The sequence below is a fragment of the Diorhabda carinulata genome, chromosome 1, assembly GCF_026250575.1.
Source record: "Diorhabda carinulata isolate Delta chromosome 1, icDioCari1.1, whole genome shotgun sequence".
Taxonomy (NCBI): domain Eukaryota; kingdom Metazoa; phylum Arthropoda; class Insecta; order Coleoptera; family Chrysomelidae; genus Diorhabda; species Diorhabda carinulata.
The window spans coordinates 32,201,276-32,224,836 of record NC_079460.1 but is presented as its reverse complement, the minus strand read 5'-3'; the positions used below and the strand labels follow the sequence as shown (position 1 = coordinate 32,224,836).

The window sequence follows — 23,561 nt, the reverse complement described above, 5'->3', positions numbered from 1 at the left end:
AAGTCAATAAAATGGCACAATGCCAATTGGAAGTATATTCAACATTTTTATAGGAATTGTGGGATTTAACCCCTCTTGAGGTCACAGTCACATTGTTAATTTTTACAAAGTTTCATATCTACACATAGGTAGTAGCTAGTTTTTTCGAATAAAAGAGAGAATGCTACAAATGAATATAACAATATATGTGTAGCAATATGACATTTGGGGAAGGAGAATTCAAAAAACTTATTGGATTTAATTAAATTCTAAAAATTGTTCATAAATAAGCATGTTCAATAAAAGAAAGCAATTAAATTTTCTTGGCCTGCTGAGATCCCGAAACATCTGGATATATTTTTTTATTTGATGTTTTCCAATATATTTTGCGTTTTATTTCTAATAATGATATAAATAAAAAAAATTACTCCATCAAATTATGAAAATATTAACATTAACGGTAAATTACTCCATAAAACAATAAACTAGCTTATTGTACAAATATTTTATAGTTTCCATCAGATAATAATCTTTGAGATTTCTTAAGTACAATCTGAATTTGTGAAGCAGGATATCAATAATAATACTTGGTATGGAGAAGAATTTTCCGAAAAAGAAGCAAGTATCTATCCACTTTGATTGTATGTTTTAAATACGTTATATAAGCATTCGAAATTAGCTTCCTTAATATCTCTCTATATGTCGTACTTAATCAAATATCGAATCTCAGTCTAAATTTGAATTAGTAATTCAGTTATTTTGGTTTTCTGTTTTCTGTTAGCTTGGACATTAAAAACAGAAATATTTACTGATGAAACCGCTAGCCTTCAGTAGTAGTAGTAAAAAGAATAACACTTACTAAATCAGCTCCGTGTCTATAGAATTCAACATTCTATAATTATACAGTATACGCGACAATAGTAAGTTCCTTACTAACTTGTAATCAGTCAATTTAAATGGTTGACTCTATAGAGTACACTCCTGATATATCCAGTGAATTGTTTACGTTTTTGAATATATAAAAATAAGCTTATTTTTAATTGGATCAGTCGCGGTTCGGATATTCAAGTGGTAACATGTTGTGGACCTTTTTCTATATTGTGTTTGCCTTTATTGGCGTAGGGTGAGTTGATTTTTTATACCATCCGCTACACTTTTTTATTCATCTGGAATCTACGACATTCGCAACTACCATATTTATGTAGATTGAAAACATCTTTTTTTCGATAATATTTAATAGTGAATTGTAATTTTTTTTATTAAATTGAAAACAGTGACGATCAGAAAACCACATAATTCATTCATATTTCGATTGAAACCAGTGTATTTAATTAAAAACATAGTTGAATCACGAACTTGTGTTCCTAGTAAAAGTCATAGTCTGAAAAATATGCTTTTCAATTCCACGAAAATTTCAATTCATTATTTCTATCAACTAAAATTGATTTCTCTCGTGACATCTGATCTGCGTAATTTCATCAATAGTCAATTGACAGATAATACAGACGGCTTCAAAACTCACCCCTGGGAGACTAACCTCCACAAGCTAAATTATTGCCACTAACCTGAATTATTTTCTGGTGCTAATATTGCTTCATGAATTACACTATGACAAAAAAACGTGTAAATTTGATCATATTGATCAGATGTTCGAGTAATCACTCCATTTGAAATAAATAAACACTAGATAACTCAATGATTTTTTTTGGATACATTTATTAGAAGCAGTCGATTAAAAAAGATTAAACTAGAAGAAGGAGCTTATTGGTAAGGATTTTGCCAGTTATTGGAAAGATCAATGTAGAACGAACTGGGTCTGATGGTATAATTTGTAATGAAGGTTTAAAGATTTCAGCCAACCGATGATGGTATAATAACTTCATAACTTTGTTCGATTCTCTCTTTTTCAGTATTATTAGTTTTTGCTCATAACTCAATTTTGGAGTCCTTCAAAATTTAGAAATAATATGAAATTTCTAACGCTTATTAAGGCCGATGACATACAATAGTTTGAACAAACCGTTACACTAACCTTGTCGGGATTTTCATCTTTGGATTTGATATTTTCCTATTTTTAACGAACAGACAAATTTTAAATTCTGCATACTTATCAAGAACCGATGACAATATAATAATTGGATAATTTGATTTTATTCTGGGCGCCGTCCACCTCATGTATAAAGGTCTCTTTTATCAAAGTCCCCAGCTGTTTGCTGCTGGAAAAGCTGATACAGTAACACTTAGCCAAGTACGGTCGTTAAACGGTATACAAATAGAAGAAGGGTTTGATTGCTTAAAATAAACAACACTCTTTCATTGTTAATAAAACTAAGAAGTGAAGAATAATTCTTAATATAAGAATGACAGAACTAAAGAGAAAATTAATGTTATGGTTCTGAAAGTGTTGGTATATTTACAGCACCTCTGAAATAACTCTGCATTTCGTAATAAAACTAGAAAAAAACTATTAATATTGAGCATCACAAGCTTTTAGAACTGTGCCATTAATTGCTTTTCAATATTATGAATTATTTTTTCAAATTTGTAGTTTCATAAACTATATAAGCGTACTTTGAGTTTTCTTTAAACTATGATTTATTCTAGCAAATACTCCATTCTGTGTAACAAAACCGTCATATTTTCGTTAGTTGAGAATGAAATGGAATTTGGAAAACGCAACTTTGTTAACATTTTGTCGCTGGTACCAGAATATTTGTAATTATTTATCATAAAAGGTCGATTTAATAGCTAAAAAAATAACACGGGAATTTATAATCTTTTTTGTAAAAACTGAATTTTAGATCTATAATGATTATCTAAAAACTTGTCGTTAATTTAAATATATAATGATCCGTCATTATTAATAAATTCATCACTCAATGTAATATGAAGATTATGAAACAAGCTGATAAGAGATGAGAGATAACTAGAGCCAATATGAGTTATACAAAAGTGCTCACTTAATTTTTGTCATTTAATTATTATATTTCTACACTAACCAAAAATACGTGTTAAATTCTAACTAAACAAATATCAACATAGTTAAAAATCAACCTTTAAATATGATAGATTTGGATTTAAAAAATAAAAGCAAATATATATTATCAGACGTGATTTTACTTTAAAAGTAATTAAAAATTAACTGAGAAACATGGAGATTGATTCAAGCAATAAAAGCAAATATTTATTATGAGAGTAATTCTCCTATAAAAATAGTTATGGATGTTTTGAATAAACGCGTCGGTGGTATGTTATTCTTCAATTATTGGAATATTTCAAAAAAACCAACATATCAATATTACGATATTTTCAAATACTTTTAATCGTGTTTCCTTCATTTTTTTAGAAAGTTAGCATATAGATTTTGAAATAAAAAGTGTGACTTTTCCATTCACAACGCTAAAGTGGTTTTCATTCATTTGTTTTTGCCAAAGTTAATTCTAAACCTTTTGAAAAGAAAAATAAGGCACTGTATACTAATTTAGAATGTTTTAGTTGATCTAAAATCAAACACAATTAAATGCAATGTTATTCCTATATCAAGCGGCTGACTATTATCAAGTCATAGAAAACTCTTAGATTATATTAGTAACATCACGGCAAATGGTGATACTGCAAGAGAATTAGTAAGCAAAATGTGTACCAAAATACGTAGAATGTCAAGAATAACCATAAAACCAAATACTGGAAGTAAGAGAAAATTTATTAAGAAACGCGATTTGGTAAAAAGACTTTAAAATAGAAATTAAACAAAGTTTCTCAGTAATATCGTATTACAAAAGACCGGATTTACTGACCTCCATAATTGTCACGGTATAAATTATTGGCGTTTATGAGAAAAAAATTGCAACAGTTTTCAAGATCGTAACCAATTTTATTATAATCTATCTACTGATATAAATAAATGAAATATTAAATCTCAAAGAAGACAATCGCTGAAACACCTGACATTAAAACTAGCGAGATGAAATTAATAACTATATAGTCGTTCCATATTTTTTCAAGCCAACCTTAATTGATGAGCTTATTATTTCTTTTAGATAATATGAAAAATCACTTTCTCTTTACATTTTGTCGTATTACTTCTTATGTTTGATCTTCAATAGGACAGTACATTCACTTTGTTATTAATGAAGCGTATCATAATTGTTCTCAAGATGAAAAACTATTGAGGGAAGTTTCTACAATCACAGATGTGAAATATGTATTTGGCATTTATCGATTTTCTGGATAGTATTCTTGATAATCATTCAATTCTAGAAACGTATTCGCTGTAAAATATACGATTACAATATCTAACACTTCTGTAACATATCACGAATGATAAATTATTCATTCCTTCCATTATTGACAACTGGAAAATTGTGTATGAATGTACTTGTATGCAGATAAAGTTGTTTTGCAGTGAAAATATCGCAATCAGAAAAAATATCTTTCTCAACTTTAAGTCATTTGAACTATTAAACATGGAAACATCATTTATATTATCTAAAAAAAGAGTAGTAATCTACAATATTTGTCAACTACATTTATTCATCAAACAAGCGTTTCTATATATCCAAAAATAGTTAATACAATAAAAAATAAACATTATTTTTATCTCGGTGATATCAGAAAACTTGTAATATGTGAATGATTAAAATTTTACTTTAATTAATATCTACGAAGCTCTTACACATTTCTATCGTCCTTTTCCGCCTATAAAAAACGCTTCACCTTCCATGGACCCTTTCATGCTTTGAGTTGCTGTTGTCTTCGATGAGAAACGATTTCATAGAGCTAATAAACTTGAGCGACGATCTTGATCCTCATCGGGCTCGTTCTTCTAGATGATATACCTGTTTACACCTGACATTATTCACGCTTATGTTTATTATACTAGGAATTTCTAGGAACGACATCCAAACTTTATTATAAGTCCAAAATTCGATTTCCCCCGACCTCAATTAACTGCAGGTAATTGGCATTTCTTGGCTCACTAGACATAGTTAATAAACACTTTTTTGTACACAATTGTAAACAATTTTTGTAGTATCGTTCGAAGTCACTTTAGTTGAATAAATTAACTATTCGGATATAATTTCGTCCAGTACTTTCACAAAAAATAATCAGAATAAATCAAGAATGTTCAACAGATATTTTTGAAATATAAGAATATTTACTACGTTTCTATTTCGTGTTGTTACATACTTCTAAGCATAATTGTAACAAAACGTGAGTTTGAAATACTGCAATATAAATATTCCTCATAAAATTAAAATGAAATTTGCACATAATGGTCCAACTATACAACAAAAAATAATGCTGAATAAAGGTCCACAGTTGTTTTGAGCATTTTTTACGCAATGACCTCAACATACATTTATGCGAAACACTGCAGGTTCATATTTGATCGAATTTCTCCAAAAACGTGTGCATGGTAACTGAAATTATTTCCTATCCAATCCAATCTTACCCCGTCCGTTCCCCGTTTTTAAATTTAAATTTTAATATATGATGAGACACAAACTCACTTTTAAGTTTGATAGAGATCACAAAGTTATTCATAAAACCAAATAACCAAAGATAAGGGGAAGTTTCGAATTACATATTATATTTCTTTCCAAAAATCATCGTCAAATAAGAAATTGCAAGAAAATTACGTAAAAGCTAATTTAAAACTACAAAATGTTGAGAACTAAAATTTCAAATGACAAAACTGTAAAAGAAAGGTCACTTCAGGGTCAAAAATTAATAACACTGAAAAATAAAATTGATTTTAAATTTAGCTTTTAAGTCATTTTGTTAGAATCTGTTATCTGTCAGGAGACGCTGATTTATAATAAATGTGCTTTGGCTTTGGCTTTGTTAATAAATTTCCAATATTTCAATTAAAGGATTAAAATACGTAGGTAATACAAAAAACAAACATATTTTTAAACGGTACACAAAACAAAAATTTATTCCAAAGTACCAACATTTTGTTAAGTATGTCTATACACTATTTCTTCGTTACTAATTACTCCATAGAAACAAGACACATTATTTTTTGACGATGTATATTTCTGAGAATACTCATGAGTATCGATAGTGAGTACTTAAAGTATTCGACTACTATTTGAGTAAACTTTACTACTTCCCAGCTCTACTTCACTCAGCATCGAATGAAAAATGCATGAGAATAGGAAACTCAGCAATGGGAGAATGAAAAAAAAAATTCACAGATTAATAAAAAATAGAGTAAGTAACATTTTAACTGCATAAAAAAGAGGGAAGCTTCATGGGTTAATTGCGTGTAATTGATGTCAAAACTGGAGTACTGAATAAATATAGAAAGATCAGTTTATTAGAAATTACTTTGTTATTAATCCAAATGCCACTCGATATTCAGTAACATAAACGGTTATCGGTGTTTCGTGTATAATGAGACGTCGAATAAACAATCAACTCTCTCAAGCACCATTAAAATACAAATTAGATAAATCAATTATAAACCATTGTGAGATTTGTTTATATTTCATACTGTTTCCTATCAATGATAACTTGTTTCAGTACAAGTGGTATAACCACACCATGTGTTCATCAAATTACACACCCAATAGGACATACTGAGGGACCTCACTGGGATGGGAGGAACAACATACTTTATTTCGTGAACATTCCAGCAGGTGAAGTTTATGCCTATCACTACGGATCATCATTATTGAAAAAAATTATATTAAATGGTAAGACTTCAGGAGGAATTACTGAATAATTTCTTCATTCTGTCACTTTTTAATGTATTAGAGAACTTTCTATTGTTATAATTAGTTTACACACACACACACACATACACACACACACACACACACACACACACACACACACACACACACCAAACATTCCATGACATTCCTTCTTGGTATTTACACGTAACATCACTGCTATTATACTTTGGAAGCTTAAACGATGAATCTTGTGTTAAAAATGATCTTTCTTAGTAGGATGAATTGGTTTTGAATATACTTCTATTGGTTTCCTATTCAATAACTCGTTTTGGAAGTACAAACAAACTTTTTCTCCCACTTTCCATATTGAACTACAAAACAGTTTTTCAGAACATGGAAATATATAATTTCTACTTATTAAAATGATATTCATATTTACATACGAAGAATAAAAACGAATTTATATGTAACAGGTAATGTGTCGCCTGTAATTCCGGCTCGTAAAGATCCACATTTGTTGCTCGTTGGAGTGAACAGATCCGTAGTTGCAATTGAATGGAATGGAAAACATACGCTAGGAGATCAACAGGTGCTTACAACTGTGAGTCAGAAGTTTCCGAATAGTAGATTTAATGATGGAAAGGCTGACAAACAAGGAAGACTGTGGTGGGGTAAGATGAAAATTCTATTTACCTATATCGCTGGTTAGCATGGTGGAAATTATTGACACGAAATTCTAGGTCTGTGTAAGAATAAAATATAAAATACCTCCGTCTGTCATATAATTTATCCAGGACAGATGAGTATGCGAAATCTTTAGTAAAATAATTTATCTATTGAATAATTAATAAGTGCAAGGTGCACTTGATATATTTGTAAATAGTTGATAAACCAACAACCTCTCTTTGCATGGAAAAAACAAAATTTCCAACATATTACAAAAGAAACAAATATTCTAAAATGGAAAATAATGGACAGTTATTACTTTTAGATGCCTTAGTAACTAAAAATAGAAATAGGCTAGAATTTGACTTATTTAGGGCGAACACCGCTACTTGCAGGTATATCCTAGTTGATTATTCCCATTGTATCTAACATAAAATGGCCAGTCTAAATTTCTAGGTACATTGAAAGACACAACAAGGATAGGAATATTATTGAGGATGTGGCTGTACTTAACGGTTATGATAGAAAAATTGTAAATACGTTGATTAATCATCATAGGTTTAAGAAACTACCTTTTTCCAAAATCAAAACAAAAACAGGAAAAATTTGCTCTTATACCTCTTAGTCCTGTTTATACAAAAGGATTAAAACATATCTTTAACAGAGTAGACTCGATATTAATTTAAAAATTGAATAATACTTTCAAAAATTATTTAAAGCACCTTGCTCATTTAAAATATGGAGGGACTTAGAAGAAAAACCTGGCCGATCACGCTGTCAGTCACAACAATGGAATGAATATAAATATATAATTTATAAAATTGTTAAAAAATGTATTCAACAATAATTTGTTCGATGCATTGAAAAGTATTGAGATTGATAAATTTAAGAATAGTTTAAATAGTGACATTACTTACAGTCCACTATATAGTTAGGGAATGAATGTGAAACTTTTCGTCGAAGTAGTTTTTTGGACATTCTCCACAAAGTATCAATTAACCCAGTTAAATTAATATGAATATGAACACATTGTAGAAGACATAAGCTAATTGATTTGAAATGTATTGCAATCATAATTATTGGATGAAGCTTTCAGAAATATAGTTTTGCTATTGTAAATTGATTCAATTGTCAAGTTGGTTCGTAATGCATAATAAAAAAATTTGCCAACTTCTGGAATATCACAAATAAAATTCCAGTCAAATTATTTATATGCAATTTGCGTCATGCAATAACCCAGAAACGTATTTCTTGAATGTTCAAGTATGTTAATTGATATACATTATGTTAATATAATATGTCGAATTATTCTCGATTCAAAATTGACTTTTTCCCTAATTATTAAGCGATAAGCAGTATATACACACCTATAATTATCTTTCCGCCAAATTTACATTTTGTTTTTATATTCCAGGTATCATGAATAACTATAACATATTCGTACCACTCATGTATAATACATTACATAAGGTATTCAAATAATAACGAACCTTGTTGTATATGCACTCTCACATGTGTTCAAATTTAAATGAGTATTAAAATATTAAACATTATAAATGATCATTTATTATTTTTCTAGTTCTAACTTCAGACATTATTGTCTCATGAGTAAGAAACTACTCATGTCTTCTATCAATATTCCCTATTCAATTATTCCCTTTTTTGAATCTCAATAATATCAACTTTTCATTTTACCGAGAGACAATTTGAAAAATTCCAACTAAAACATCTTCCATCTAGTAAATATTTTGAGAGCTCGAAAAAAACAAACCAACTTTGATATAACTTTTTTCGTTCAACATACTTGTGTTACTTGTCCATAGGATCATTTAACAAGTCTTTTCCTATTCGGGCTTAGTCTTTTAATACAATTTCTCTCTAAAAAAATCGATGTTACTGCCATTATTATCCTTGAACTGTCAGTTTCATAATTCCATCAATATACAACTTCTGTAGTTTGTGGTAAAAAACTTAACGTCATGATTTTCGATGTCTCCTTTATTATCCAATTTAGTATCAAGAAAGTTTTGCAGAGACCGAAACAAATAATTGTCAGGCGATGAAATATCCGGGCCACAGAGTGGTGCATTGAAACTACCCAATCAAGTTCAGTAATTTTTTGACGAGTCATCAAATATGTATGTGTCCGTTGTCGTAGTGAAACAAAACGCTCAATTCCAGTACTGAATCGAAACAGCAACGAAACAACAAAAAAATGTTTCTTAATATAATTAATAAAACTAATCCATTTTAAGTTTTATTTAAAACTTGAACAGATGACAACAGAATTCCTTTATCACGTTTTCTCTACACGATAAGTATCACGGAACAAGACTAAAACAATTTAAATCTTCACTAATGGCACTGTTTTATAAACATTGTATTAAAACCAACAATTTTTTCAGGTACAATTGGACCCGAAGTTAATCGCGTAGTCGTCCCCGACCAAGCAGTATTTTACACAATTACAAAAGAAAATTTAGAAAATCCCACAGTTGCCGCAGCTCCAGTTACCAACAGTAACGGTCTTGCATGGAACAAAGCAAATAATAAATTATATTATATTGATACTCCTACACTTAAAGTAGTTGAATTCGATTATAATGATGAAAAAGGTACTATTTCTTCCACAAACAAAACTGTATTTGACATCGCCAAATGGGCAAATATAACAGGTAAAAAATGTTTAGTATAAAACTATTAGTGATTATAAATTTTAGTAGTATTGAAGTGCCACTAAAATGTGTGACTTAAGTATACAAACAAAAATATATCTGTTAATCCTGTTTAGATTTGCCAGGATTCATAAATTTCTTTTTTAGCCTTTGCATGAGAATAAGAAAGAGGGTGGACTACGTAAACGCGCAGTCCTAGATTTACAAAACAAAAAAGATGTACACATCTGTACATATTAAAGATGGATTTAAAATAGCAGCTTCAACTAAGAAGCAAATAATAAAATACTGTTTAAAATCACTAATATACGCGCTTTTAGAGTTAGTATCACGTTCATAGCAAAAATCAATCTATAAAGTAAAAAATAATTTTTGGCATAAGAATCCAATTTGATGAGAAAATTAATGTCACTATTGAAAAAGCTTTTAACATTTGACACTCACTGTAAAAAATTAAATCATACTAACTTCACCATAACAAGGAATACTTTTAACGACTCACAGAAACTCTCATATTTCTGGAAACGATGAAAAGTATTATAAACATGAGGATAAATAGTAAATATAGCTTCAAACGAATGAGAACATGAATTGAACTAATATATATATATATATATATATATATATATATATATATATATATATATATATATATATACAAAAGTCACCAACCAAGTGCAAATTGAAAGATGATAATATATTCTTAATGATAATGATAAGTTATAATATTACTATCACACAATGCAATACTTCTCCATTTTAAGTTCTAGCTAAATTGGTTAGTGAATGTTATGGGTACAAATCGTTAAAGATAGCGTGATATCAGAAAATTTGATCGCCACTAACAATCGGAATGCGATATTAACTCTATGAATTCTACAAAGTGAAAAGATAATTATAGTATTTTTCAAAATTCACTGCATAATTTGTTTAGTCGATACAGATTCGTGGACGATAAGCACACATATTTTGCCTTATTATTAGCCTGATAATACACAATGTAAAAAATATAAAATTATATGCCGCAGTAGTAAGAAGAGATGTCCAATACAGTAAAGATTAATTAATGAATCAACTTAAAAGTTTATTATGATCTACTGTCAATTTCCTGCTAACTAACCTATCATATAATACAACCCAATGCCTTTATATTCTCTCTCTATTTCATTTTGTTCTTTGATTCTTTCATTTCCAGATACATTGCGACTTTCTAAAACTGATAAGCTTTGTTTTCATTATAAGTAAGAAATTACCTGTAATATTTACCAATTATACAAAAACTAAAAGCAAATAGGTAATGAAAAACGCTAACTCAGCCCTATTCTCTTCTCCTAGGTTCAATTTTTTTTATTCCGTTTTGTTTTTATAAACTAGGAATAAGAAGGAAAAAACCTTCTTGTTCATATTTTACTTATGGTACCTCGTAACTTTTGCTAGAATTCTTGTAAAGGGAAGCTGGCAATCCCAATAATTCAATTTGTGAATATGGAAATCTGGAATGTATGAATATTTACTTTCAATTTATTGGATATGTAAAATACAATAAATATACTTTCATACAATAACTTTTCTAATCTATTTTCTAGGGCTTCCAGATGGTATGACTATAGATACTGAAGATAATTTATACATAGCTTTATTTGGCGGTGGGGCTGTAATTAAAGTAAACCCTACTACAGGAAAACTACTTAAGGTAACTCAAACCATATGTCTTACAGCATATAACAATTATAAAAATCATAGAAGTGGAATAACTAGAAAAAATAAAACTGTTGTAATGTCGTAAACACAAAAAATGTATTGACAAGTTGGAAACTTTTACTGGTTGTGGTTAGGCTTGATAAGCTTATACTCTTCAATTATTAACATTTAAGAGCTATTGCAAGATCGTAGAAATAATATGTGGATCACAGAAAAATGCATATTGAATTGGTAAATAAAAAAAATGGTTAGTTATCGATATAGAATCAAATTATGTCTTGAATCCAGAAAATTGAGAAAAACCTATAATTAGTTTTGGAAGCTCATACAAGTAAAAATTCAACGCTCCTTAGACCAAAGAGTTTTGCTTGAAACTTGGAAAGCCCACGGCTGAGATTATTTCGAGTCATAAAGCAGATGTCCTGTCAGAATAGGAAGTTTTCATTTATTGGCCGATATGATAAATATTCCGAAAACTCAAGTGTATCCCAAAACATATCATCACGCAGAAAGTGTGCGCTAATATTATACCGAAAGTGCTTACTAAGAACCAAATTCCTCTCACCTGAAGAAAACCAGGATGGACAAATCTAAGGGGAAAATAATGCTTATAGCCTTTTTTGGTATCCATAGACTAGTTCATCAATTTATAGAACGGGTACAACTGTGACCAATTTTTCTCGAGTCCTCAAACGACTGAAACGCTGGGTTCAATGCGTTCTGCCGGAAGTTACTAACAACTGGAGGTTGTACCACGACAATGCTCCGGTCCATACCTCCTGGGGTCTCCAATTACATGGTTAAAGCAGGGGCGCCAATGATCCCTTAGTCCCCGTATAGCCGGGACAAAGCTCCTTCGACTTGTTTGATTCCACGCCTCAAAACACCCATTTTGGAACAAAATACTGGAGTCAGTATATGAACACAGAAGCAGCAGCAAGGTTTTAAATAATAAACTGTTCAATGAATGACATTGACATTGACGGGAGCAATATATTCAAGAAAGTAAAAAATTTTTCTGAAAATTTTTTTATATAAAATTTTCGAGAAACCATATATGGAAATTATACTGCATGACATAAGATTTTTGTTTTAGATTATAGCTATACCAGCAAAAGATGTTACATCAGCAATGTGGGGTGGTGAAAATCTTGATATTTTATTTGTTACCACTTCAAATACAAATTTGACACCAATAGAAAAATTAGAAAGCCCGGCAGCTGGTAGCGTATTCGCAGTTACGGGATTAAACGCCAAAGGATTTCCGGCTCACACTGCCGATATTATAGATGAAATACCTAAAAAGAAGGTAAACACGGAGTGTTAATTATAGTTCCACCAGTAGTTTTCTAATATGTTGAAGCTTTATTCCCTATTATCTTAATAAACTTAACTAAGCCTTTGTAACTTTTTCATTTGTACACCTCATTGACGTAGATTTCACACCTTTCACTGCCTTTTAATTTTTTCACTCTTCCACTGTAATAAAGGGACAAGTGTCGTCAAGCACGCTTTGTATAAATAATAATCTCATTTTATAAAGAAAACCAAATCAGTTTGGCTATATGCACTTCATTATTAAAACAAAAACAGAATTTCGAAGGAATTTCCGACACGAATGAGAATGCCTTGTCGCATTCAATATAATACGTTTAACTAAAAACAAGAATTGCCATAGATGAGAAATTCAACAAAATATTGTATATAAATTAATAAGACTGGTAGATACATACATTATATTTTTGATTCGTTACTTATAAAAAAAATTCTCACAGTAATTAATATTTCTGAATTTATGGTGACCCCATCAGCATCATATTTACTTTCTTCCGCACATCTACCTAATATTTTTTAAATTATTTCTCATTTTCTAATCACTTGATTGGGTTTCTTACATAAAAGGTGCTTTAATGTGCACCATTCAATTTTTCTTATAAATCTCTTACTTCTTCATTTCTTTGATTTCCAGCTGTACCTCCATAAGTTTTATTCATATTCCTCTCATTATTCTCATATCGATTACAATCGTTATCTTCTATTTGTCCTTACATCTGTTGCATATGATGGTATAAAGCCCATTAGCAATTCATTCCAATTTTATATCTAAATTTTGTATTATTTGAAAGTAATACCCGTTATTTTTAGTTCAGTCGTATTTAAAAATTCTAGTTAATATAAACGTGTTTCATTATAAGAACCACAGTTTGTTGTTGGGGTATTTGGTCAGGAATAGTAATAATAAAAACATCTTCACATACAAAAATCACTGGATGTTTATTACGTTAACATAGTACTTACGGCTAAGCCTTTTGACAATAAATACACTTTTCTGTAATATACGTAAAACCGACCTAATATACTAAGTCGACTAACTACCATGTAGAGAAATCATGTTTCGATTAATACTCTCCCTTTCGTATGAAGTGTCAGCAATATATATGTGTTTTCAATGCTATTGTCTACTCGACAAGGCTGGTATTGTTTACCTCTAATGAAAGTGAACACGATCTGTATTAGTTTCTAAACACGTACTGTTTTTAAATTCCTTGGAGTAATTTTAATAATTTAAAACATAAATCTTGTTATGACCTTTTCGAGTCAGGTTAGTTCGTTTAATAATAATATCTAAATTATTTTATGAAATTGTTAAATTACTTATCAATTAAGTAATTAATTAAAAATATATATAATCAGACATGGATTCAGTACAACAGGACAATTTCACTGTGAATTTATTTTGATACAAGTTGCTTTTCTGTTGATTACCAGATCTAGATCACATAGGTAAACATGACAAACCTGAAGAGAAATATTAATCCGTACTGGAGATGGTAACAACAAAACAAAGAACTTTCCAAAAATGAGTTTTATATCAATAGCAAGGTGTTTACAGCAAAATTGGTGCTTATTTTTATTTGGGAGGTTTGGCTTCAATGCAAGCAAATTTATCTAAATCAGAACAGAATACATAATTTAAAGATAATAACAATTACAGTAGTATTAAAATTCGGATGGTTTAGAATTACTATATTTTTGTCTCACAAAATGTCACTAACAGCAAGTTATTGCTTACATTACTATTGTAATGATATCTACTCAAATGATAGTATTCATCAAAATAATATTTACAATGAAGGAGCTTTGAAAATAAAAACAAGCACAACCCATGACTTCTACAGTTGAAAATAAAATTTTGAAATTATACTTTCTACTTCTAAAATACTCCTCTATTCGATCTATGTAAGATGATACTCTAAATTAATGTTTCTCAGACATTTTTAAACCTTATCTCTTTCTACTAGAATTCTGTTCACTTTGCCCTCGTTAGAGATTAACTTAGGGCAGGAAAAATATTGAGCGTGGAAACAACGGGCAATTAAAAACCAATTAACTCATAACGTGATCGTTTTGAGTTGCTGTAGCTATACCATTTATGGCGTTTATAGGGTGTTGCAATATTTCTCCTCAGATATTTCGTATATAGCTTCTTTAAATATCCATCGGAGCAATAGGTATAAACGGTATATCAGGAAACTGAACCACTGCTGAGCCAATTCAGCGAACGTAAAGGAAATCATTTAAGCGAGCATTTTCAATGATCAATTTCCAAAAACTGGCTATATAAAACGTGTATAATATTTTTAAATTCATTGTTCCTGGAAACTTAGTAAACTAAGTATTGACTTACTTAGCGGTCATGATTAAGCTCTTACTTGTTATATAACTCTGGATCGGTGTACTTGGCAAATATTACTGTTGAAGTATTAAATGCACTCGGCTATAAAAGCGCATCAATCCTTGTTTTTTTACAATCGTTCAGTAGTTTCATTGTAGTATATAATAGTGAATTTAGCAGTAGGGTTATCTGGCAAAATAGCAAATAATACAGATTCCATTGTCGAAGTAGAATACAAATCAATGAAGCTACTGATTTAGTTTCAATAAAATAATCCTTACTTAAATCAGAATCAAATGAAGCCTTGTTTGAAGTATAAGTAAATTGCAACCACGATAAACGTGCGTCAATATGGCATAGGCGTTATTGTGGTATGATGCAAAATACAGTATTTCATTGCGGATAAACATTTATGATAATGATAATTTTGCTATTTTTATTTTGGATTGACTCCCTGGTGAACGCTGTATAGAATCGGTCACTGTAGACAGGGTTTGCACACAAAACTGTTTGATAAATTCAATTGAATCGTCAGCAATCTCTTTGAAAAGTATAGTATATTTCTCTCTTATCTACTTCTATAATAAGCAGATTTGATAATCTTTATATTTCAGCTTTGAACACATTAATTTTTTCAATTCCGCTTTATATAATCAATATAATCCACATTTAACATATCGAAAAATGTAAAATTAGTTCTCCAACACTTTAAATTCATAAAAATTCCAATTATCCAAACTAGAAAAAAATTTAAGTAGTCACTGATGGAATGTTATTTAGAAGATATATTTAAAAGATAAAAAATATGACAAAAAAGGAATCGGGAAAGTATCTTATTAACATGGAAACGATGAAATCCTCCCAATTATGTTATTCGATCTTTTTGACATATAATAAATGAAATGTCAAAAATCGTAGGATACTTCTTAAGCACTTAACACTTAACACTTAAGCACAAATTCTCTACGCACCATATTTTTCTCGATTTTCAAAGGAATTTAAATGGGTACCTTTATTCTGGTTATGGCTTAATATCTTGACTGAATTATTTCGATAACGCTTTAGTCATAAATAAATAGTTATAAATGTATACTAGTACAGGAATATCTGTTTAGTGTGCAAATTGACTTTAATTTGTAAGAAAAAATGGACTCTCGATCATATCGGCTACAACCTATACAAACCAAGTCAATCAATTCATCAATACGTTTGAATATCACTAATATAACCGACTTCTTGAGTAACCAGTAAAAACATATGTTTATATTTTATAACGTTTAGTCAGGTTTCAATAATCAATGTAAATATATTTTAGTTTGCTTGGCACATCTATAAGAGTAGTTACCATTTATTATTCATTACTTATTTACCTACAATGCTTTTTTTAATTGCCTTACCAAGTATGCAAAAGACACAATTTTCATGTATATACTCTACCAACTCTCTTGGAATAACTGTTTCAAGAATTTAATTCCAGAACTTGATAGAAGTACTATTTAATCCTGAAATATTATCATCAAGAGAACCAACAAAGAATCAAAAAATTGTTCAAACTCGACAAGAACCCGGTAAGTATACTAACAAATCCGAATTCAATAGAATATCTCTACCACTAGTTTTGCTTCCATAATATGTAGTTTGGTATTTTAGTTGTCCAGCTCACTGTCGAAAGTTGTTCTGTATTCTTTATTTCTGCATTATGAAGTAAGGATGCAGAGTACTGCTTCTTTTTGTCCTGGTGACTTGCAGTGAATGAAATCGTAAAATATATATTCAGATTTTTAAGCTTTTCGTGAGCAAAACCGCAATCTTAACTTGAAAAATGAGTATTTCCTTGGTCTTGCTGGAAAAACCATTTATTGTTAGATAAAAGCTATCTGACCTGTAATAGAGAACATTTTTTTTATATATAATAACAAATAACAGAAAAACCGTCCAAAAAATTGAATGCAATAATATGAAAAATCAAACGAATTTCTCCTTAAATACTCGTCCCTTAGCTTTCCATACATTAATAGATTCATTTATGTTTAAACATTATTGCAAATTCTGCTCTTCAGAGGCTACAAATGGCCTGTTATATTGATTTCACAATGTTATCATTTGATGAACAATATCTTTCAACCTACCACTTAAATAAAAATTCAAATGAATAAGTAGATCGTTTTGGAAATAGGCTTCCTCGCCCAAACCACCTATTTTGGTATATTAAATCTAAATAATCTTAATAAATATACTATTGTCTAGTTATTTACCTCAAAACTAACCTGTGTAACAATAAATAAACATTCTTAATGCTTACACAAGTAATTCTCAAACAGAAAATTGTTTCCAATTCAACTCAGAAAGGAATTATCTTAAATATGAGAAAGAATGTATCAGTCTAACTGAGTAAAATCCACGAATACTAACAGGAGTTTTATAAGAGCATTGCCGCCTCCGAAGACACTTGGTTTAGCAAAGATTGCAACGTACAGATTCTACTACGTGAGAACATCCAAATTTTCTCAAAATCTGGGAAACTGAGGGACAAAGTATTACACTTGGAAGAGTATCAAATAAAAGATGGAGATCTTTAGCCGCTACAACTCTCCCACATCTGAACTTTCTAAAAGAAGTGGGATTAATATATTTGCCGTAAGCACTGAGCATTCCCAGTAGGTACCGCAGCAAGAAAAAGGGGCACAATAGATTCATATCCTAATAAAATAAATAATTATTCGACCAGAAAATTAAAGAACACCATTTAGTGGACTTATAATTAACATGATGTTGTATTTTATACAATCAGTGAGGAAAATTCTTATACAAATAAAGCATATAATAAAAAATAACGTTTCCATCATTCCTCAAAGGTACAACAATCAATAGTGGTGTAAAATCGTTGCTTAAAAATTATACATAAATTTTCTTTCTTCGATATTTCAGGCATCGTCATCATATAGGTCCTAGTGGAGCAAAAGACACCAGTAGGTATTTCAGTAGCTATAGTAAAACGTTGAGGTCGCTATCCTCATACGTCGTTTTATATTTGTCGCCCAATTTTATTGACGAAGACTCTCCATTTCTTTCTGTTTTTGGCTATTTCTGAATTCTTTCCACGTTAAGTACATCCGTTCCAGTTATTCTTCCATAGTACTTATCCATGTTCTTGCAGGTCACCCTCTTTTCATTTTACCTGTTATATTATAATTAAAGACTTCCTATCCATCTGCATTTTGACTTTGTAATCGTTACGCCTATTTTCTCTTCTTCACTTATGTTATTTTGCAGATAACTCATGGGCATCTATTGACAAACTTTTGAATTTTCTATAAGATCTTTCTATTATATATTCAAATCTCGGCCTCATTTAACAGGAGAGATTTTACATTGGTCCATGAAAAGTTTTATAATCCAAAGATCCGGTTAAGTTAATTGTGTCGTTATACATAATTAAATATTTGAACAGTGACTGATTCACTTCAGTTCTAAATGAATAAATTCTTTTCTCTATATTATACCCACCTTCATCTAGAGAAATTAGATGAATAATAACAAGACCAAGTTAAGGGCAATGCCACGGAAGCTTTTACAACTAAACCATCCATCATTCAGAAAAAAATTCATGATTTCTTATATCTATAGTCTATTCTATTCACTATTGCTTCTCTAATATTTTTCTAATACTTTGATAAAACCAAGCAGCTAAAGATTGAGAGTTGTACCAACATTGTCAAATGTCTAATCGACAAGAGTCTTATTATGAACAAAGTTTCTTGCAGATCTTGGAGACTTAATTAAAAAAACCATATTGACTTTGATGGTAGAGTATGATGGAACTTTTCTATTCTAAAGCTCTAGTTTTTTGTACAGATATAAATATCGTAAAAATTTTTTATCTTAGTACAGACAATAATTACTTCCATTAAGGTATCAGACTTTAGATTTGATTCATTGTGGACACTATTTTAAAATAGCTAATATATAATTCTGTAGTTGATCATATTCAGAATTACAAATTTGAAAAATTGGAGATAGTCGAACTTCCGTACTTGATTGAAAATTGGTTTTATTTCTCACAATTCATTCATTAAATGTAGCTAAAGAATTTAATATTTTCAACCAAACTCTGGAATCGACAGTTTCAATTTACCTTATCGTTTCAACCAATTACTACGATTAAGGCCATTCGTTCTGACATATATACTTTCATTAGTTACTTGGCCTGGTAAAATAAAAATAATGCTTAATATAGAAGCTCTTGTTCACCTGGATACTTTGATTAATGTATCAATGATTCATTTAAGAGAGTAATAACTGAATTTTAATAAAACACGTTTTTCCAATTCTAATATTTTTATCTAAAAAAAATGTAACACACATTTCATCAAATTAAAAACGGCTGGCTGACATTATAAATCTATTTGCTATCCACCTCAATAAATTAGTGTCGAGATATAAAGCTTGGTTTATGCAACCAAAATTAAGAATTAACATTAAATTAATAAATTAAATTACTAGCTGAAAAACACTGAAATAGTACTTGTAGTTCAGGTAGAAAAATAACAATATATTTAAATTAAAATTAAACTAAGAGTTCGCCAGCTTTTAACTTCTTAGTTCAATTCCTTGATTGTGTGAAGTCAGCAATGTCCTTTAGACGATGGAACACTAAGAGTGTCAGGAGCTTTCCATTCTTGAATGACAAAAAGGATTCATACAGGGAATTTCTAATTAATTTAAAATTATCCTTAATTTAATGCATAAACTAAAAAATTACCACCAAGAAAGATTAGTTTAATGATAATTTTAATTTGGTTTTAACTTTGGCTGCATAAACCAAGCTTAAGTGAAGTTTTTTCCTATGTTAAATAAGATACTGGTTGTACATGATCCCACTGCTCGATTCTGTTGGTTGTCTATTAAAAGTTAGCCGCAATTACCTGTAACTAATTTTAGTTTAATTATTTCACTAATGTAACTTGCAACTACCGATTTAGGTTTTTTTAATCGGGGGTAGTTTATTCAAATCATGGCAACATCTGTTTGTAGCTGTTTTCCAACTGGCAACCATGGATTTTCATAATAAGTATATATAAGATAACTTCAATTTGACATTAACATTTTCTAAAAAACAATAGAATGTTATACCTGCTTACACCTGGCAACCCTAACGCTGCGGCTCACTAAGAGCTGGCAACCATCATTTCCTTTTAAATAACGTAAAATTGATTAAGAAAACATATATATAGTTACAAATTAAATTAGCAAATTAATTATACTAAAATTAGTTATATGTAATTTCAGCTGATTTTTTATAGGCAATCTATCACTAATCCATTACATACTTTCTTAACATTCATTTTAAAAAAGTTCCATCACAAAAACACATACCTGCAGAATCGAGCAATGGGGTCTTATTTCTCTCTAAAGTCACACTATTTTTTCATGGTCAAAAATTTCAGCTGTGTATTGATTTGAAAACTTACACTATTTAAATATATTAAGCAATTATTAACAATACAATATCACTTATAATAATTACTTTACATTATTTACAATAATTATTTTGACGACATGGGATCTTGTTATTCAATAACCTTATACGTATAGTTTTTGTGACGTTACCAAAAGCTATTCCGTTCTTTTCTTTCTTAGAAAAAATAAAGATAATTTTCATAGTCCTTTCTCGTTCTGCGTGACAGTTTTCGGTCTCCTGCTCATTTCTTCTGGTAGATTCATTCAGCAACCACATTGAATCATTATAAGGATTTTTCGGAAACTATTACCCGAGTTCAGGTTGATCACCGATAAACTGATTGCGGATCTTAACCCAGAATGAGATTTAGATCATAGTTTTCAAACGTCTCGTTCAATAATTTTCGGTGGAAATTTCAAATTTAAAACATGATCTACAAGATATTTTGGATCTTTTTATCACTTTTTGTGCCATTCAAAGGGAATAAATTATATTGATATATACTACTAAGACCGATTAATTCGGTCAGTTTCTAAACCACAATGAACGTGATGAGGGTTAGTTTTCCAACAATCAGATGATCAGATTAACCTGATCAGAGTTTCCGAAGAGTCCTATAGTATTATTGTTTTTAAATGTATCACCAAAAAATTTTCTTTATGAGTCAGATAAATTCAGTACTGTAAATTACGAGGGTGGTTCAAATATAAACCGTAACTTTTTAATAAACGCACGGAAAATTTTGTGTCCTAATAGTGGCTACTCTGGATGTTAGATTGGTCTGTTACGAAGCTTAGAGAACAGCTGGGACCGGATAACCTCGCTTTTTAGTGTACTTATAGCTATCCTGGGCGCCCCAGAACAAGTGTTACCGATAAAAACATCAGTGCTGTAATATTGAGTAAATAACTCATGAATGGTTCGGTTCATGCGACAAGACTACGGAATTTTGAGCAGAAATTCACACACTAGGAAGTTTCCACGCATCTCCATGAATTGGGCTGGGAAACACTGAAAATCATCTTTATAGTCCTGATTTGTCGCCGTGCGACCATTATTTATTTGGTCCATTGAAAGAGGCACTTGGTGGACTGAAATTCGACAGCAATGCGAAGGTAGAATACTTCGTGCTTACGTGAAAAGCCGAGAAATTTAAAAAAAAAAAGGCGTCTGAGAGCTTCCAGAGAGATGTCAAAAGTATGTATAGTGTAACGAAGAATATCAAGGAAAACTGTAAAAAAATTCAGCTCTGTAACTTAATGATAAAATGTCTTATAGCAAAATGCCGGCTTATTTAAAAATTATTAAAACAGTTTCTTCCGTTAATTTTTCCATTATAGTTCATGGTCACATCGCTACAGTTTTTCTGTTTTTATAGACCATCATTCGGCTTTATAATTTATTCTATATGTTCCATTATCGTTATTGAGAAGTTATTAGTGATTTACCTCTTTCATTATATGTCGAAAAACCAAAAAAGAGACCGCAAGCTTCAGTAACATGTCAATTACGCTGTTCATATGAATTAAACGTGGATAACCACATAAAGTGAATTATTATAACCAAATTACCCGTAAGCTGATTAAATTTACCCACGATATATTAGAGTATCAAGGATCCTATCATATGGCTATGATCCGATTATTTTCCGATCAGTTTTCGAACAACAGTGAACGGGATCCGGATTGCTTTCCGAATATTTATGATCGGGTTAAGATGATCATAGTTTGTAGAAAGCCCCAAAAATAAACTTCGTTCTAATTTGTTCATCTAAACTGGCGTCAAAGATTTTAATTGTATAATTGTGAATGATTAATAGTCTATTTAGTATGAATAATATTACCGAATGTTACAGATATTCCTACTTAAATACTATTAAATAACTTTTCGTTTGCCCATCAAATATATAAAATTTTCTGTCCAAAGAATAAACGCCCAACAGGTCACCGGTAGTTTCCATTAGATAAATTTCCTCTAACCTATATAAAAATTACTCAATCATTTGAAGCCAAGATTCTAGATTTGTGTTTTAATGAATTGATAATTTTCATTTCACGAACTGACGAGAATTCATTTAGGATAGGTTGATAGAGGGTACAAAAATATGATAGTTTTAAATGTCTTAAATGAATTTATATTTTTGTTTCAGGTCTTTGGGATTCATTTTTGATTACAGTTCGCAATATATTTGCTCAAAAATGAAGGAGTTTTGTTAATTTGTAAATAATTTTCTTAAGGAATTGTTATAAAAATTTTAAAAGTACTTCAGCGTTTCATTGAAAAAAAAACATTAAAATATATAAATATAACAAAAATCAGAGTGATACATTTGCAAAAAAAATGTTTCAAACTCTATTTATACCTGTCTGATTTATGTAAAATTTTGGCCGGTGACATCAAAAACATGACGGATACTAACAATATAATCACCATAGTGTATACCATAGTGTATATATAAGAAACAATTGTATCGCTAAACCTTTTCTTTGTATTGAGTATCTCTGATTACTTGATTGTCATTGGTTTCCAAAAAAACCGCCATATTGTTGCGAGCCCACGTTGTTCATTTTAATTTTCGCTAACAACGGTCAGCGGTCGGGGACGTTTAGTGATAAGTCATATTCATGCTCGCAAAGACACTAATGAAAAATAAATATATATCTTGAATAATACTGATCAACATAATCATATTATATTGAATGCAACTGTAAGATGTG

At 30.0% G+C, this 23,561-nt stretch overlaps 2 protein-coding genes across 3 annotated transcripts in view; one reads left to right on the top strand and one right to left on the bottom strand.

Annotated features, from left to right (window-relative positions):
• LOC130899883 (5-hydroxytryptamine receptor-like) overlaps positions 1-14,077 on the bottom strand; it is a 350,025-nt gene extending 335,948 nt beyond the window's left edge. The window contains exon 1 of the mRNA XM_057810059.1: positions 14,006-14,077. The gene's annotated coding sequence lies outside the window, so the exon portion shown is untranslated. The remainder of the gene's footprint in view (positions 1-14,005) is intronic.
• LOC130899894 (regucalcin-like) lies at positions 923-23,107 on the top strand. Of its 2 annotated transcripts, XM_057810071.1 has the most exons (8): positions 925-1,102; positions 6,511-6,683; positions 7,139-7,336; positions 9,737-10,006; positions 11,593-11,699; positions 12,804-13,016; positions 16,861-16,951; positions 22,994-23,107. In XM_057810071.1, the coding sequence occupies exons 1-8, from the start codon at positions 1,056-1,058 to the stop codon at positions 23,044-23,046; spliced, it is 1,152 nt and encodes a 383-aa protein (XP_057666054.1). In that variant the 5' UTR covers positions 925-1,055; the 3' UTR covers positions 23,047-23,107. The 2 variants fall into 2 exon arrangements, with proteins under 2 accessions (XP_057666062.1, XP_057666054.1); XM_057810079.1 differs by lacking the exon at positions 16,861-16,951 and having other exon boundaries at positions 923-1,102.
• Positions 23,108-23,561: the final 454 nt, after the last annotated feature.

What these genes read in the sequence shown, in the direction of transcription:
- LOC130899894 (XM_057810071.1), top strand. Translation starts at nt 1,056, where the DNA reads ATGTTGTGGACCTTTTTCTATATTGTGTTTGCCTTTATTGGCGTAGG. An exon ending in GAAAAAAATTATATTAAATG is followed by an intron (nt 6,684 to 7,138) that starts GTAAGACTTCAG and finishes TATATGTAACAG; the next exon opens with GTAATGTGTCGCCTGTAATT. An exon ending in ACAAGGAAGACTGTGGTGGG is followed by an intron (nt 7,337 to 9,736) that starts GTAAGATGAAAA and finishes CAATTTTTTCAG; the next exon opens with GTACAATTGGACCCGAAGTT.